This window comes from Nerophis lumbriciformis, linkage group LG19 (assembly GCF_033978685.3).
Source record: "Nerophis lumbriciformis linkage group LG19, RoL_Nlum_v2.1, whole genome shotgun sequence".
Lineage (NCBI taxonomy): Eukaryota > Metazoa > Chordata > Actinopteri > Syngnathiformes > Syngnathidae > Nerophis > Nerophis lumbriciformis.
The window spans coordinates 41,490,093-41,507,474 of NC_084566.2; the positions used below are offsets into that span (position 1 = coordinate 41,490,093).

General features: G+C 35.7%; 1 protein-coding gene across 2 annotated transcripts in view; it reads right to left on the reverse strand.

The window, feature by feature from the left end:
• Window positions 1-12,104, reverse strand: part of myom1a (myomesin 1a (skelemin)) — a 68,131-nt gene extending 56,027 nt beyond the window's left edge. For both annotated transcript variants that reach the window (XM_061978763.2, XM_061978761.2), the window contains exons 1-5: window positions 11,972-12,104; window positions 9,121-9,327; window positions 2,464-2,604; window positions 2,219-2,405; window positions 1,987-2,144 (exon numbers count right to left, since the gene is read on the reverse strand). In XM_061978763.2, the coding sequence (XP_061834747.1) occupies window positions 1,987-2,144; window positions 2,219-2,405; window positions 2,464-2,604; window positions 9,121-9,290 (656 nt within the window). In that variant the 5' untranslated portion in view covers window positions 9,291-9,327; window positions 11,972-12,104. The remainder of the gene's footprint in view (window positions 1-1,986; window positions 2,145-2,218; window positions 2,406-2,463; window positions 2,605-9,120; window positions 9,328-11,971) is intronic.
• Window positions 12,105-17,382: the final 5,278 nt, after the last annotated feature.

A 17,382-nucleotide genomic window follows, 5' to 3' on the forward strand; every position in this document is an offset into this window, starting at 1 on the left:
CCATCTTCTTCCGCTTATCCGAGGTCGGGTCGCGGGGGCAGCAGCTTAAGCAGGGAAGCCCAGACTTCCCTCTCCCCAGCCACTTCGTCCAGCTCTTCCTGTGGGACCCCGAGGCGTTCCCAGGCCAGCCGGGAGACATAGTCTTCCCAACGTGTCCTGGGTCTTCCCCGCGGCCTCCTACCGGTGGGACGTGCCCTAAACACCTCCCTAGGGAGGCGTTCGGGTGGCATCCTGACCAGATGCCCGAACCACCTCATCTGGCTCCTCTCCATGTGGAGGAGCAGCGGCTTTACTTTGAGCTCCCCCCGAATGACAGAGCTTCTCACCCTATCTCTAAGGGAGAGCCCTGCCACCCGGCGGAGGAAACTCATTTCGGCCGCTTGTACCCGTGATCTTGTCCTTTCGGTCATAACCCAAAGCTCATGACCATAGGTGAGGATGGGAACGTAGATCGACCGGTAAATTGAGAGCTTTGCCTTCCAGCTCAGCTCCTTCTTCACCACAACGGATCGATACAGCGTCCGCATTACTGAAGACGCCGCACCGATCCGCCTGTCGATCTCACGATCCACTCTTCCCCCACTCGTGAACAAGACTCCGAGGTACTTGAACTCCTCCACTTGGGGCAAGATCTCCTCCCCAACCCGGAGATGGCACTCCACCCTTTTCCGGGCGAGAACCATGGACTCGGACTTGGAGGTGCTGATTCTCATCCCAGTCGCTTCACACTCAGCTGCGAACCGATCCAGTGAGAGCTGAAGATCCTGGCCAGATGAAGCCATCAGGACCACATCATCTGCAAAAAGCAGAGACCTAATCCTGCAGCCACCAAACCAGATCCCCTCAACGCCTTGACTGCGCCTAGAAATTCTGTCCATAAAAGTTATGAACAGAATCGGTGACAAAGGGCAGCCTTGGCGGAGTCCAACCCTCACTGGAAACGTGTCCGACTTACTACCGGCAATGCGGACCAAGCTCTGGCACTGATCATACAGGGAGCGGACTGCCACAATCAGACAGTCCGATACCCCGTACTCTCTGAGCACTCCCCACAGGACTTCCCGAGGGACACGGTCGAATGCCTTCTCCAAGTCCACAAAACACATGTAGACTGGTTGGGCAAACTCCCATGCACCCTCAAGGAATCTGCCGAGAGTATAGAGCTGGTCCACAGTTCCACGACCAGGACGAAAACCACACTGTTCCTCCTGAATCCGAGGTTCGACTATCCGGCGTAGCCTCCTCTCCAGTACACCTGAATAGACCTTACCGGGAAGGCTGAGGAGTGTGATCCCACGATAGTTAGAACACACCCTTCGGTTCCCCTTCTTAAAGAGAGGAATGTACATCGTGTGGGGACATTTATTAACGCACTGCAGCCTCATAGACAGAGAGACAGACAGATAGAGAGACAGACAGACAGACACACACACACACACACGCACAGTCGTACACACTCACGCATGCATACAAACTCCAATCAGAAGTGCACAGCCCACACCTATCAGTTTATGGTTTGCATAAAGGCTAACTTGTTATTTTCCTTTGTAATCTCTGCCTACTGAGCCTATGGTGCTGTTAAGTTATTGTGGCTCAATTTGCCTTCATTTTTTTAATGTTAATGTATTATTATTTAATATATATTATTGTTTTATTTGCTTAAGAGATATTCCTGGCTCTGAATTTGCTCATTGCTATTTTTATGTTTTTGTGCATTATTTGTTGCCGTCATCATTAAACGAACAGGTTACTCATCAGTTACTCAGTACTTGAGTAGTTTTTTCACAACATACTTTTTACTTTTACTCAAGTAAATATTTGGGTGACTACTCCTTACTTTTACTTGAGTAATAAATCTCTAAAGTAACAGTACTCTTACTTGAGTACCATTTCTGGCTACTCTACCCACCTCTGATCCTGTTTCAATGCAAAAGTTGCATTGAGAGCAGAATAAGTGTTCAAAAAGACAAGAGACGGTTGGCCTACCAGGCAATCCTTGGTCTGGGCCAGCCAGCCATGGTGCAGTGCAGCGTGATGGTCTGGCCCTCCCAGACCGTCTGTCCGCGGGGCCTGCCAATAAACTCGGGTGCGTGCATCAGGCTGTCAGGGTTCATTTTCTTACGAAACTCGGTCCATTCTTCCAGCTGTAGCAAAACAAAGAGTGTCAGGCTTGAAATACAACCAGTTCCCACAAGACCAATGATGGGTTTTTTTTTACTGTCTTGTTCAGTTCCAAGCGCTCTGCAGATTCCCGGATGTGCGTGGTCCTGGTTTTCTTCTCCACCCTGACCTCCAGGGCCTCCCTGGCCTCCCTGACAAACAGGTTCCTCATGGCCACGTAGTTGATGCCCTCCTCGGTCACATCCTCCTCACGGGCCTCCATCAAACTCCGGACCTCTTCATGACTGCGTGACAGAAGTGTTTTACAACAACAGTTGCCGTCTTTGGTTACAGTGCACTCACTTGGCTCTGAAGACTGGAATGACATAGCCAATGACTTCCTTGTCCAAGTCCATAGCCAGATAAGTGCGCTTGGCTCTCTTGGGCAGCGGACTCAGCCTGACCACCTCCTGACCCTTCTCAGTCTTCACACTGGTCTTCACACTAGGAGGAAACAGGAAGTTGCTTTGTTATCCACTTATGTACACAGGACTTGCTGACAAAGAAGGTAAAGTGCATTGGGGTTTATTTTAGGAGTGCAGTGATGCACCTTTTGGCAGCCGGCGTACAAACGACAGATGTATTTCAGGCCAGGTCTTAAATAACTCTAACACCATATCACACTACTGAGATAGGCTTTTATAAATGAACAAGAGCAGCACAACAAAGAAAATACAGTATTAAGTCATCTTATAGTGGCTGGGGGTGTTCATTTACTCAACTGCAGAGAGTACCAGTTGGTGAGGAGTTAGGTGTGCACAATTACGTCAAATACTGAATTAGGATTGTACGGTATACCGGTACTAATAAAGTACCGTGATACTAATTGATTAAAATCAGTACTATACTGCCGAGACTGCAATCAAGAATGTTTCAGTTGTTTTTATCCTTCTTTGTGGGGACATTGTTGCTTGTCACATACTTGCCAACCTTGAGACCTCCGATTTCGGGAGGTGGAGGGAGGGGGGTGGGCGTGGTCGGGGTGGGACGGGGGCGTGGTTGGGGGCGTGGCTAAAAGGGGAAGAGTATATTTACAGCTAGAATTCACCAAGTCAAGTATTTCATAGATTATATATATATATATATATATAAGAAATACTTGATGTTCAGTGAATTCTAGCTATATATATATATATATATATATATATATATATATATATATACACACAGGTAAAAGCCAGTAAATTAGAATATTTTGAAAAACTTGATTTATTTCAGTAATTGCATTCAAAAGGTGTAACTTGTACATTATATTTATTCATTGCACACAGACTGATGCATTCAAATGTTTATTTCATTTAATTTTGATGATTTGAAGTGGCAACAAATGAAAATCCAAAATTCCGTGTGTCACAAAATTAGAATATTACTTAAGGCTAATACAAAAAAGGGATTTTTAGAAATGTTGGCCAACTGAAAAGTATGAAAATGAAAAATATGAGCATGTACAATACTCAATACTTGGTTGGAGCTCCTTTTGCCTCAATTACTGCGTTAATGCGGCGTGGCATGGAGTCGATGAGTTTCTGGCACTGCTCAGGTGTTATGAGAGCCCAGGTTGCTCTGATAGTGGCCTTCAACTCTTCTGCGTTTTTGGGTCTGGCATTCTGCATCTTCCTTTTCACAATACCCCACAGATTTTCTAAGGGGCTAAGGTCAGGGGAGTTGGCGGGCCAATTTAGAACAGAAATACCATGGTCCGTAAACCAGGCACGGGTAGATTTTGCGCTGTGTGCAGGCGCCAAGTCCTGTTGGAACTTGAAATCTCCATCTCCATAGAGAAGGTCAGCAGCAGGAAGCATGAAGTGCTCTAAAACTTGCTGGTAGACGGCTGCGTTGACCCTGGATCTCAGGAAACAGAGTGGACCGACACCAGCAGATGACATGGCACCCCAAACCATCACTGATGGTGGAAACTTTACACTAGACTTCAGGCAACGTGGATCCTGTGCCTCTCCTGTCTTCCTCCAGAATCTGGGACCTCGATTTCCAAAGGAAATGCAAAATTTGCTTTCGTCAGAAAACATGACTTTGGACCACTCAGCAGCAGTCCAGCTCTTTTTTTCCTTAGCCCAGGTGAGACGCTTTTCGCGCTGTTTCTTGGTCAACAGTGGCTTGACACGAGGTATGCGGCAGTTGAAACCCATGTCTTTCAAGCGTCTCTTGGTGGTGGATCTTGAAGCACTGACTCCAGCAGCTGTCCACTCCTTCTGAATCTCCCCCACATTTTTGAATGGTTTTTTTTTCACAATCTTGACCAGGGCGCGGTGATCCCTATCGCTTGTACACTTTTTCTGACCACAGTTTTTCCTTCCCTTTGCCTCTACATTAATGTGTTTGGACACAGAGCTCTGAGAACAGCCAGCCTCTTCAGCAATAACCTTTTGTGTCTTTCCCTCCTTGTGCAATGTGTCGATGGTTGCCTTTTGGACAGCTGTCAAATCTGAAGTCTTCCCCATGTTTGTGTAGGCTTCAGAACTGGACTGAGAGACCATTTAAAGCCCTTTGCAGGTGTTTTGAGTTAATCAGCTGATTAGTTTGTGGCACCAGGTGTCTTCAAAATGTAACCCTTACACAATATTCTAATTTTGTGACACACGGAATTTTGGATTTTCATTTGTTGCCACTTCAAATCATCAAAATTAAATGAAATAAACATTTGAATGCATCAGTCTGTGTGCAATGAATAAATATAATGTACAAGTTACACCTTTTGAATGCAATTACTGAAATAAATCAAGTTTTTCAAAATATTCTAATTTACTGGCTTTTACCTGTATATATATATATATAAGAAATACTTGATGTTCAGTGAATTCTAGCTATATATATATATATATATATATATATATATATATATATATATATATATATATATATACGTATCAAATCAAATCAAATCAACTTTATTTATAAAGCACATTATATATATATATGTATTTTATTATATATATATATATATATATATTTATTTTATTATATATATATATATATATATATATATATATAAAATAAATATTTGAATTTCAGTGTTCATTTATTTACACATATACACACACATAACACTCATCTACTCATTGTTGAGTTAAGGGTTGAATTGTCCATCCTTGTTCTATTCTCTGTCACTATTTTTCGAACCATGCTGAACACCCTCTCTGATGATGCATTGCTGTGTGGCACGCACAAAAGTGCTTTCATCAAATGCACTAGATGGCAGTATTGTCCTGTTTAAGAGTGTCACAACATTGCTGTTTACGGCAGACGAACTGCTTTACGGTATACAAAAACGTGACTGCTGTTGTTGTGTGTTGTTGCCGCGCTGGGAGGACGTTAATGAAACTGCCTAACAATAAACCCACATAAGAAACCAAGTACTCGCCCTCCATCATTCTATAGTTATAACGTTATTGGGCAGGTACGCTGTTTATGTTGTGGGTTAGCGGACTCAGGACCTCATGGACCTGAGTCCGCCTGAATTTCGGGAGATTTTCGGGAGAAAATTTGTCCCGGGAGGTTTTCGGGAGAGGCGCTGAATTTCGAGAGTCTCCCGGAAAATCCGGGAGGGTTGGCTTGTCATGTCATGTACAGACTATAATTACTGGTTTGGAAAAAATATTTCTAACCCAAATAGGTGAAATTACATAATCCCCCACGGCACACCAGACGGTACAGTGGTTGAAAAACACTGGTTTAAACAGTGGTACCTTGGTTTTCATACGACCCAATTTTTTGTATGTTTCGGTTTTATTTTCACCAAAATGTTGCCCGGGTCTCCGTACATCATTTCACTTAGGGCACGTAAAAAACTAGTCTGTTTGCCGGTGGAACACCTAACTGACAATAATATTACACAACTTTTTGACAATAATATAACACGTATTTCTTTGACAATAATATTGCACGAAACTCTTTGACAATAATATAACGAGTAACTATTTGACAATAATGTAACACGTAACTCTGACAATAATATTACACTTTTTGACAAAGTAACACATAACTCTTTGACAATAATATGACACAAACTCTTTGACAGTAATATAACGAGTAACTATTAAACAATAATGTAACATGTAACTCCTTGACAATAGTATGAAACAAACTCTTTGACAGTAATATAACGAGTAACTATTTGACAATAATGTAACACGTAACTCTGACAATAATATTACACAACTTTGACAATAATGTAACATGTAACTCTTTGACAATAATATGACACAAAACTCTTTGACAGTAATATAACGAGTAACTATTTGACAATAATGTAACACGTAACTCTTTGACAATAGTATGAAACAAACTCTTTGACAGTAATATAACGAGTAACTATTTGACAATAATGTAACACGTAACTCCTTGACAATGATATGACACAAACTCTTTGACAGTAATAAAACGAGTAACTATTTGACAATAATGTAACATGTAACTCTTTGACAATAGTATGACACGAAACTCTTTGACAGTAATTAATATAACGAGTAACTATTTGACAATAATGTAACAGGTAACGCTGACAATATTATTACACTTTTTGACAAAGTAACACATAACTCTTTGACAATAATATGACACAAACTCTTTGACAGTAATATAACGAGTAACTATTTGACAATAATGTAACATGTAACTTTTTGACAATAACATGACACAAACTCTTTGACAGTAATATAACGAGTAACTATTAAACAATAATGTAACACGTAACTCTGACAATAATGTAACATGTAACTCTTTGACAATAGTATGACACAAACTCTTTGACAGTAATATAACGAGTAACTATTTGACAATAATGTAACACGTAACTCTTTGACAATAATATGACACAAACTCTATGACAGTAATATAACAAGTAACTATTTGACAATAATGTAACATGTAACTCTGACAATAATGTGACACAAACTCTTTGACAGTAATATAACTAGTAACTATTTGACAATGATGTAACAGGTAACTCTGACAATAATATGACACAAACTCTATGACAGTAATGTAACATGTAACTCTTTGACAATAGTATGACACGAAACTCTTTGACAGTAATTAATATAACGAGTAACTATTTGACAATAATGTAACAGGTAACGCTGACAATATTATTACACTTTTTGACAAAGTAACACATAACTCTTTGACAATAATATGACACAAACTCTTTGACAGTAATATAACGAGTAACTATTTGACAATAATGTAACATGTAACTCTTTGACAATAATATGACACAAACTCTTTGACAGTAATATAACGAGTAACTATTTGACAATAATGTAACATGTAACTCTTTGACAATAATATGACACAAAACTCTTTGACAGTAATATAACGAGTAACTATTTGACAATAATGTAACACGTAACTCTTTGACAATAATATGACACAAACTCTATGACAGTAATATAACAAGTAACTATTTGACAATAATGTAACATGTAACTCTGACAATAATGTGACAGTCTTTGACAGTAATATAACTAGTAACTATTTGACAATAATGTAACAGGTAACTCTGACAATAATATTACACAAACTCTATGACAGTAATGTAACATGTAACTCTTTGACAATAGTATGACACGAAACTCTTTGACAGTAATTAATATAACGAGTAACTATTTGACAATAATGTAAGAGGTAACGCTGACAATATTATTACACTTTTTGACAAAGTAACACATAACTCTTTGACAATAATATGACACAAACTCTTTGACAGTAATATAACGAGTAACTATTTGACAATAATGTAACATGTAACTCTTTGACAATAATGTAAGAGGTAACGCTGACAATATTATTACACTTTTTGACAAAGTAACACATAACTCTTTGACAATAATATGACACAAACTCTTTGACAGTAATATAACGAGTAACTATTTGACAATAATGTAACATGTAACTTTTTGACAATAATATGACACAAATTCTTTGACAGTAATATAACCAGTAACTATTTGACAATAATGTAACACGTAACTCTTTGACAATAACATGACACAAACTCTTTGACAGTAATATAACGAGTAACAATTTGACAATAATGTAACACGTAACTCTGACAACAATATTACACAACTTTGACAATAATGTAACATGTAACTCTTTGACAATAATATGACACAAAACTCTTTGACAGTAATATAACGAGTAACTATTTGACAATAATGTAACCGGTAACGCTGACAATATTATTACACTTTTTGACAAAGTAACACATAACTCTTTGACAATAATATGACACAAACTCTTTGACAGTAATATAACGAGTAACTATTTGACAATAATGTAACATGTAACTCTTTGACAATAATATGACACAAACTCTTTGACAGTAATATAACGAGTAACTTTTTGACAATATTGTAACATGAAACTTTTTGACAATAACATGACACAAACTCTTTGACAGTAATATAACGAGTAACAATTTGACAATAATGTAACACGTAACTCTGACAATAATGTAACATGTAACACTTTGACAATAGTATGACACAAACTCTTTGACAGTAATATAACCAGTAACAATTTGACAATAATGTAACACGCAACTCTGACAACAATATTCCACAACTTTGACAATAATGTAACATGTAACTCTTTGACAATAATATGACACAAACTCTTTGACAGTAATAAAACGAGTAACTATTTGACAACAATGTAACACGTAACTCTTTGACAATAACATAATGTTTATCTATTTGACAGTAATGTAACATGTAACTTTACCATGAATTGATTAACGTGGACCCCGACTTAAACAAGTAATGGTCAATTGTAGGGAATATGTACTGTACTGTGCAATCTACTAATACAAGTTTCAATCAATCAATCAAACTATTTGACAGTAACATAATGTTGATCTATTTGACAGTAATGTAACACATAACTATTTGACAATAACACAACACAAAACTGTCTATCTTGGATAGAAGTTGCACTTACCGATGGCTGGTGGTCTTGTAAGTGGAGAAGGTCTGCTTGCTGACAGATGACTTGGTGCTCAGCTGACTGCTGCTCTCATAATGTTGCTCCTTCTCCTTATGTTGACGTTGCTCCTTGCGTTGATGGTGCAGATGACGCTTCATCTGTGACACTTGCACTGATGCTGACATCTTGAAGGCCGCTCCGCCAACTTGTCAATGTCACGCTCTGGTAACCAACAGTAATGGATGTAAAAGTTGGTTTGAAAAGGCTCAGAAGGGAACATAAAAGTGTTAGCTCTATAGCTATAGTGTCTACATCTACTGTATGAAATGAGGAAGCAGTTTGCCAGCATACGTGTGTGTTGGTTTAAAGCATTGAAATGCAACAAACGTTTTGATATCAATTTAGCTATAATAATCAAACGCCCTTTAGTCAGTAACTGTGTTAAAGCTGCAACTTTAAATGTGTTCATAATAGTGAAAAGACTTCAAACAGTGTCCTAAAAATGTAGTTAAGTGAGAGGAAATGACAAAACAACAGCTAGACAAAAAATATTTTAAAAACTTCAAAAGTGAACATGTACTACAATGTTGTTTTTGAAATAACAACAACAAAATATATATATACAGGTAAAAGCCAGTAAATTAGAATATTTTGAAAAACTTGATTTATTTCAGTAATTGCATTCAAAAGGTGTAACTTGTACATTATATTTATTCATTGCACACAGACTGATGCATTCAAATGTTTATTTCATTTAATTTTGATGATTTGAAGTGGCAACAAATGAAAATCCAAAATTCCGTGTGTCACAAAATTAGAATATTGTGTAAGGGTTAAATTTTGAAGACACCTGGTGCCACAAACTAATCAGCTGATTAACTCAAAACACCTGCAAAGGGCTTTAAATGGTCTCTCAGTCCAGTTCTGAAGCCTACACAAACATGGGGAAGACTTCAGATTTGACAGCTGTCCAAAAGGCAACCATCGACACATTGCACAAGGAGGGAAAGACACAAAAGGTTATTGCTGAAGAGGCTGGCTGTTCTCAGAGCTCTGTGTCCAAACACATTAATGGAGAGGCAAAGGGAAGGAAAAACTGTGGTCAGAAAAAGTGTACAAGCGATAGGGATCACCGCGCCCTGGTCAAGATTGTGAAAAAAAAAACATTCAAAAATGTGGGGGAGATTCAGAAGGAGTGGACAGCTGCTGGAGTCAGTGCTTCAAGATCCACCACCAAGAGACGCTTGAAAGACATGGGTTTCAACTGCCGCATACCTCGTGTCAAGCCACTGTTGACCAAGAAACAGCGCGCAAAGCGTCTCACCTGGGCTAAGGAAAAAAAGAGCTGGACTGCTGCTGAGTGGTCCAAAGTCATGTTTTCTGACGAAAGCAAATTTTGCATTTCCTTTGGAAATCGAGGTCCCAGAGTCTGGAGGAAGACAGGAGAGGCACAGGATCCACGTTGCCTGAAGTCTAGTGTAAAGTTTCCACCATCAGTGATGGTTTGGGGTGCCATGTCATCTGCTGGTGTCGGTCCACTCTGTTTCCTGAGATCCAGGGTCAACGCAGCCGTCTACCAGCAAGTTTTAGAGCACTTCATGCTTCCTGCTGCTGACCTGCTCTATGGAGATGGAGATTTCAAGTTCCAACAGGACTTGGCGCCTGCACACAGCGCAAAATCTACCCGTGCCTGGTTTACGGACCATGGTATTTCTGTTCTAAATTGGCCCGCCAACTCCCCTGACCTTAGCCCCATAGAAAATCTGTGGGGTATTGTGAAAAGGAAGATGCAGAATGCCAGACCCAAAAACGCAGAAGAGTTGAAGGCCACTATCAGAGCAACCTGGGCTCTCATAACACCTGAGCAGTGCCAGAAACTCATCGACTCCATGCCACGCCGCATTAACGCAGTAATTGAGGCAAAAGGAGCTCCAACCAAGTATTGAGTATTGTACATGCTCATATTTTTCATTTTCATACTTTTCAGTTGGCCAACATTTCTAAAAATCCCTTTTTTGTATTAGCCTTAAGTAATATTCTAATTTTGTGACACACGGAATTTTGGATTTTCATTTGTTGCCACTTCAAATCATCAAAATTAAATGAAATAAACATTTGAATGCATCAGTCTGTGTGCAATGAATAAATATAATGTACAAGTTACACCTTTTGAATGCAATTACTGAAATAAATCAAGTTTTTCCAAAATATTCTAATTTACTGGCTTTTACCTGTGTATATATATATATGTGTATATATATATATATATATATATATATATATATATATATATATATATATATATATATATATATACACACATACATACATACATGCATGCATACATAAACACATAAAAATGTTGCCTGTTTTAGGGTATAAATAAAAAAATAATATATATATATATATATATATATATATAAATAAAAAAATAAATGTGATCAAATGTTTATTTAAAATAAGAAAAAAATAACAATTGTAACAAAATGCATTATATTAAAATAAAATAATAATACAAATATGTTAAAGATGTTCTTGCTATAAGATAAAAAAATATATATATTGCTGCCCGTTTTAAAATAGAACTTAACAAATACTACAAATATTGTCAAATGAATGACCGAACTTGTGGGTCCGACATCTCACTGTCTGGTGCTTGGCACCTTCCACAATTATAACACATGTAGTTTAGCTGTTCAACAAACTCCATGAAATAGTCTTCTTAACACAAGGACATAGCAGATTTAGATGCAAACGACAACACTGTTAGTATGGATGAACAAATGTTACATGAATATAGATCAGTGCGGTGGTTACAAGCAGGTCATGTGCATGTTATATATGATCAAATGGAACATATACTCACCTCAGCTAAGGCTCCACAAATCCAACAATGGAAAATATGAGGAACAAGTCAATGAAATCCAGATCTCGGCAAGGGAAGGCTGCAGGGTGAGGGCCAGTGGACTGGACAGTGGTCCACAGACCAAAAATAATGCTGCCACTCTGCAGAATGCACAAGACACCCTCAGGACCTTTTAAGGTTGAGGCACATTTAAATTTAGACCATGAGAAGGACAGAAGTGGAGCTCCTTGGCACACTCAACATTCTGAAGCTTCCACTGAGGAAAAGTTGGCTTGCTTGCTACTGTAAGGCATTGTTGCCTCCTCATTCTATACATTTGCATATGCATATATTTCCTTGACATTTGGTTGTCACAGTAAAAAGTAACAAAGTGCGATAATGAATCACAGTGAAGGTTTACTTTCATTCATTGCCGTTTGAGTCATCATTTTTAAGTTGATTGTGACGAAAAAATATTACTTATTTAATAATCAATTTTGATTACTCATAGTTATAACTGTGGGATATTACTTATTTAATAATCAATTTTGATTACTGATAGTTATAACTGTGGGATATTACTTATTTAATAATCAATTTTGATGTTGAAAGTGCCTTGACTTTTGTGTGAATTATAAATGTATGTTTGTTGTTAAAAAATAATAATAATAATAATAATAATAAACCAAAAAAACTAGACGAGTGCCGAACCGAAAAATAATTCTTATTTTTTGTTTTCTTATTTTGATGTTGAATGTGCTCTGTGTTTTGTGTGAATCATAAATGTATGTTTGTTGTTAAAAAAAAAAAAATAATAATAATAATAAAAAAAAACAAAAAAACTAGACGAGTGCCGAACCGAAAAATAATACTTATTTTTTGTTTTCTTTCTTTGATGTTGAAAGTCCAAGTCCATGGTTCTCGCCCGGAAAAGGGTGGAGTGCCATCTCCGGGTTGGGGAGGAGATCTTGCCCCAAGTGGAGGAGTTCAAGTACCTCGGAGTCTTGTTCACGAGTGAGGGAAGAGTGGATCGTGAGATCGACAGGCGGATCGGTGCGGCGTCTTCAGTAATGCGGACGCTGTATCGATCCGTTGTGGTGAAGAAGGAGCTGAGCCGGAAGGCAAAGCTCTCAATATACCGGTCGATCTACGTTCCCATCCTCACCTATGGTCATGAGCTTTGGGTTATGACCGAAAGGACAAGATCACGGGTACAAGCGGCCGAAATGAGTTTCCTCCGCCGGGTGGCGGGGCTCTCCCTTAGAGATAGGTTGAGAAGCTCTGTCATCCGGGGGGAGCTCAAAGTAAAGCCGCTGCTCCTCCGCATCGAGAGGAGCCAGATGAGGTGGTTCGGGCATCTGGTCAGGATGCCACCCGAGCGCCTCCCTAAGGAGGTGTTTAGGGCATGTCCGACCGGTAGGAGGCCACGGGGAAGACCCAGGACACGTTGGGAAGACTATGTCTCCCGGCTGGCCTGGGAACGCCTCGGGATCCCCCGGGAGGAGCTGGACGAAGTGGCTGGGGAGAGGGAAGTCTGGGCTTCCCTGCTTAGGCTGCTGCCCCCGCGACCCGACCTCGGATAAGCGGAAGAAGATGGATGGATGGATGGATGTTGAAAGTGCCTTGTTTTTCTGTGTGAATTATAAATGTATATTTGTTGTTAAAAAAAAATAATAATAATAATAAAAAAACTAAAAAAACTAGACGAGTGCCGAACCGAAAAAATAATACTTATTTTTTGTTTTCATCCTTGATGTTGAAAGTGCCTTGTTTTTTGTGTGAATTATAAATGTATGTTTGTTGTTGAAAAAATAATAATAATTAAAGAAATTAAAAAAATTGACTAGTGCCAAACCGAAAAATAATACTTATTTTTTATTGTCATCCTTGATGTTGAAAGTGCCTTGCTTTTTGTGTGAATTATAAATGTATGTTTGTTGTTAAATTTAAAAAAAATAAATAAATAAAAACTAGACTAGTGCCGAACCGAAAAATAATACTTATTTTTTTGTTTTCTTCCTTGATGTTGAAAGTGCCTTGACTTTTGTGTGAATTATAAATGTATGTTTGTTGTTAAAAAAAATAATAATAAAAAAACTAGTGCCGAACGGAAAAATAATACTTATTTTTTGTTTTCTTCCTTTATGTTGAAAGTGCCTTGTTTTTTGTGTGAATTATAAATGTATATTTGTTGTTAAAAAAAATAAAAATAATAATAATAATAAAAAAACTAAAAAAAACTAGACGAGTGCCGAACCGAAAAAATAATACTTATTTTTTGTTTTCATCCTTGTTGTGCCTTGTTTTTTGTGTGAATTATAAATGTATGTTTGTTGTTAAAAAAAAAATAATAATTAAAAAAATTTAAAAAATTGACTAGTGCCAAACCGAAAAATAATACTTATTTTTTATTGTCATCCTTGATGTTGAAAGTGCCTTGTTTTTTGTGTGAATTATAAATGTATGTTTGTTGTTAAATTTTTTTTAAATAAATAAATAAAAACTAGACTAGTGCCGAACCGAAAAATAATACTTATTTTTTTGTTTTCTTCCTTGATGTTGAAAGTGCCTTGACTTTTGTGTGAATTATAAATGTATATTTGTTGATAAAAAAAAAATAAAAAATAAAAAAAAAACTAGACTAGTGCCGAACCGAAAAATAATACTTACTGTTTTCATCCTTGATGTTGAAAGTGCCTTGTTTTTTGTGTGAATCATAAATGTATGTTTGTTGTTAAAAAAAAAAAAAATAATAATAATTACAACAAAAAAAAAACTAGACGTGGGCCGAACCGAAAAATAATACTTATTTTTTGTTTTCTTTCTTTGATGTTGAAAGTGCCTTGTCTTTCTGTGTGAATTATAAATGTATATTGTTGTTAAAAAAAATAAATAATAATAATAATAAAAAAACTAAAAAAACTAGACAGTGCCGAACCGAAAAAATAATACTTATTTTTTGTTTTCATCCTTGATGTTGAAAGTGCCTTGTTTTTTGTGTGAATTATAAATGTATGTTTGTTGTTAAATTTTTTAAAAATAAATAAATAAAAACTAGACTAGTGCCGAACCGAAAAATAATACTTATTTTTTTGTTTTCTTCCTTGATGTTGAAAGTGCCTTGACTTTTGTGTGAATTATAAATGTATGTTTGTTGTTAAAAAAAAATAATAATAATAATAAATAAATAAAAAACTAGAAGAGTGCCGAACCGAAAAATAATACTTATTTTTTGTTTTCTTATTTTGATGTTGAATGTGCTCTGTGTTTTGTGTGAATTATAAATAATTAAAAAAAATAAAAAATTAAAAAAATTTAAAAAATTGACTAGTGCCAAACCGAAAAATAATACTTATTTTTTATTGTCATCCTTGATGTTGAAAGTGCCTTGTTTTTTGTGTGAATTATAAATGTATGTTTGTTGTTAAAAAAATTTTAAATAAATAAAAACTAGACTAGTGCCGAACCGAAAAATAATACTTATTTTTTTGTTTTCTTCCTTGATGTTGAAAGTGCCTTGACTTTTGTGTGAATTATAAATGTATGTTTGGTGTTAAAAAAATAAAAAATAAAAAAAACTAGTGCCGAACCGAAAAGTAATACTTATTTTTTGTTTTCTTCCTTTATGTTGAAAGTGCCTTGTTTTTCTGTGTGAATTATAAATGTATGTTTGTTGTTAAAATAATAATAATAATTAAAAAAATTAAAAAAAATTGACTAGTGCCAAACCGAAAAATAATACTTATTTTTTATTGTCATCCTTGATGTTGAAAGTGCCTTGTTTTTTGTGTGAATTATAAATGTATGTTTGTTGTTAAAATTTTTTTAAATAAATAAATAAAAACTAGACTAGTGCCGAACCGAAAAATAATACTTATTTTTTTGTTTTCTTCCTTGATGTTGAAAGTACCTTGACTTTTGTGTGAATTATAAATGTATGTTTGTTGTTAAAAAATAATAATAATAATAATAAAAAAAACAAAAAAACTAGACGAGTGCCGAACCGAAAAATAATACTTATTTTTTATTTTCTTATTTTGATGTTGAATGTGCTCTGTTTTGTGTGAATCATAAATGTATGTTTGTTGTCAAAAAAAAAAAAAAAAACTAGACTAGTGCCGAACCGAAAAATAATACTTACTGTTTTCATCCTTGATGTTGAAAGTGCCTTGTGTTTGGTGTGAATCATAAATGTATGTTTGTTGTTAAAAAAAAAAATAATAATAATTACAAAAAAAAACTAGACGAGTGCCGAACCGAAAAATAATACTTATTTTTTGTTTTCTTTCTTTGATGTTGAAAGTGCCTTGTTTTTCTGTGTGAATTATAAATGTATATTTGTTGTTAAAAAAATAAAAAATAAAAAATAATAAAAAAACTAAAAAAAACTAGACGAGTGCCGAACCGAAAAAATAATACTTATTTTTTGTTTTCATCCTTGATGTTGAAAGTGCCTTGTTTTTTGTGTGAATTATAAATGTATGTTTGTTGTTAAAAAAATAATAATTAAAAAAATTGACTAGTGCCAAACCGAAAAATAATACTTATTTTTTATTGTCATCCTTGATGTTGAAAGTGCCTTGTTTTTTGTGTGAATTATAAATGTATGTTTGTTGTTAAATTTAAAAAAAATAAATGAATAAAAACTAGACTAGTGCCGAACCAAAAAATAATACTTATTTTTTTGTTTTCTTCCTTGATGTTGAAAGTGCCTTGACTTTTGTGTGAATTATAAATGTATGTTTGTTTTAAAAAAAATAAAATAATAATAATAAAAAAAAAAAAAAAAACTAGACGAGTGCCGAACCGAAAAATAATACTTATTTTTTGTTTTCTTATTTTGATGTTGAATGTGCTCTGTGTTTTGTGTGAATCATAAATGTATGTTTGTTGTTAAAAAAAAAAAAATAAATAAAAAATAAAAAAAAATAACTAGACTAGTGCCGAACCGAAAAATAATACTTACTGTTTTCATCCTTGATGTTGAAAGTGCCTTGTGTTTTGTGTGAATCATAAATGTATGTTTGTTGTTAAAAAAAAAAAAATAATTAAAAAAATTAAAAAAATTGACTAGTGCCAAACCGAAAAATAATACTTATTTTTTATTGTCATCCTTGATGTTGAAAGTGCCTTGTTTTTTGTGTGAATTATAAATGTATGTTTGTTGTTAAATTTTTTTTAAATAAATAAATAAAAACTAGACTAGTGCCGAACCGAAAAATAATACTTATTTTTTTGTTTTCTTCCTTGATGTTGAAAGTGCCTTGACTTTTGTGTGAATTATAAATGTGTTTGTTGTTAAAAAAAATAATAATAAAAAAACTAGTGCCGAACCGAAAAATAATACTTATTTTTTGTTTTCTTCCTTTATGTTGAAAGTGCCTTGTTTTTTGTGTGAATTATAAATGTATGTTTGTTGTTAAAAAAATAAT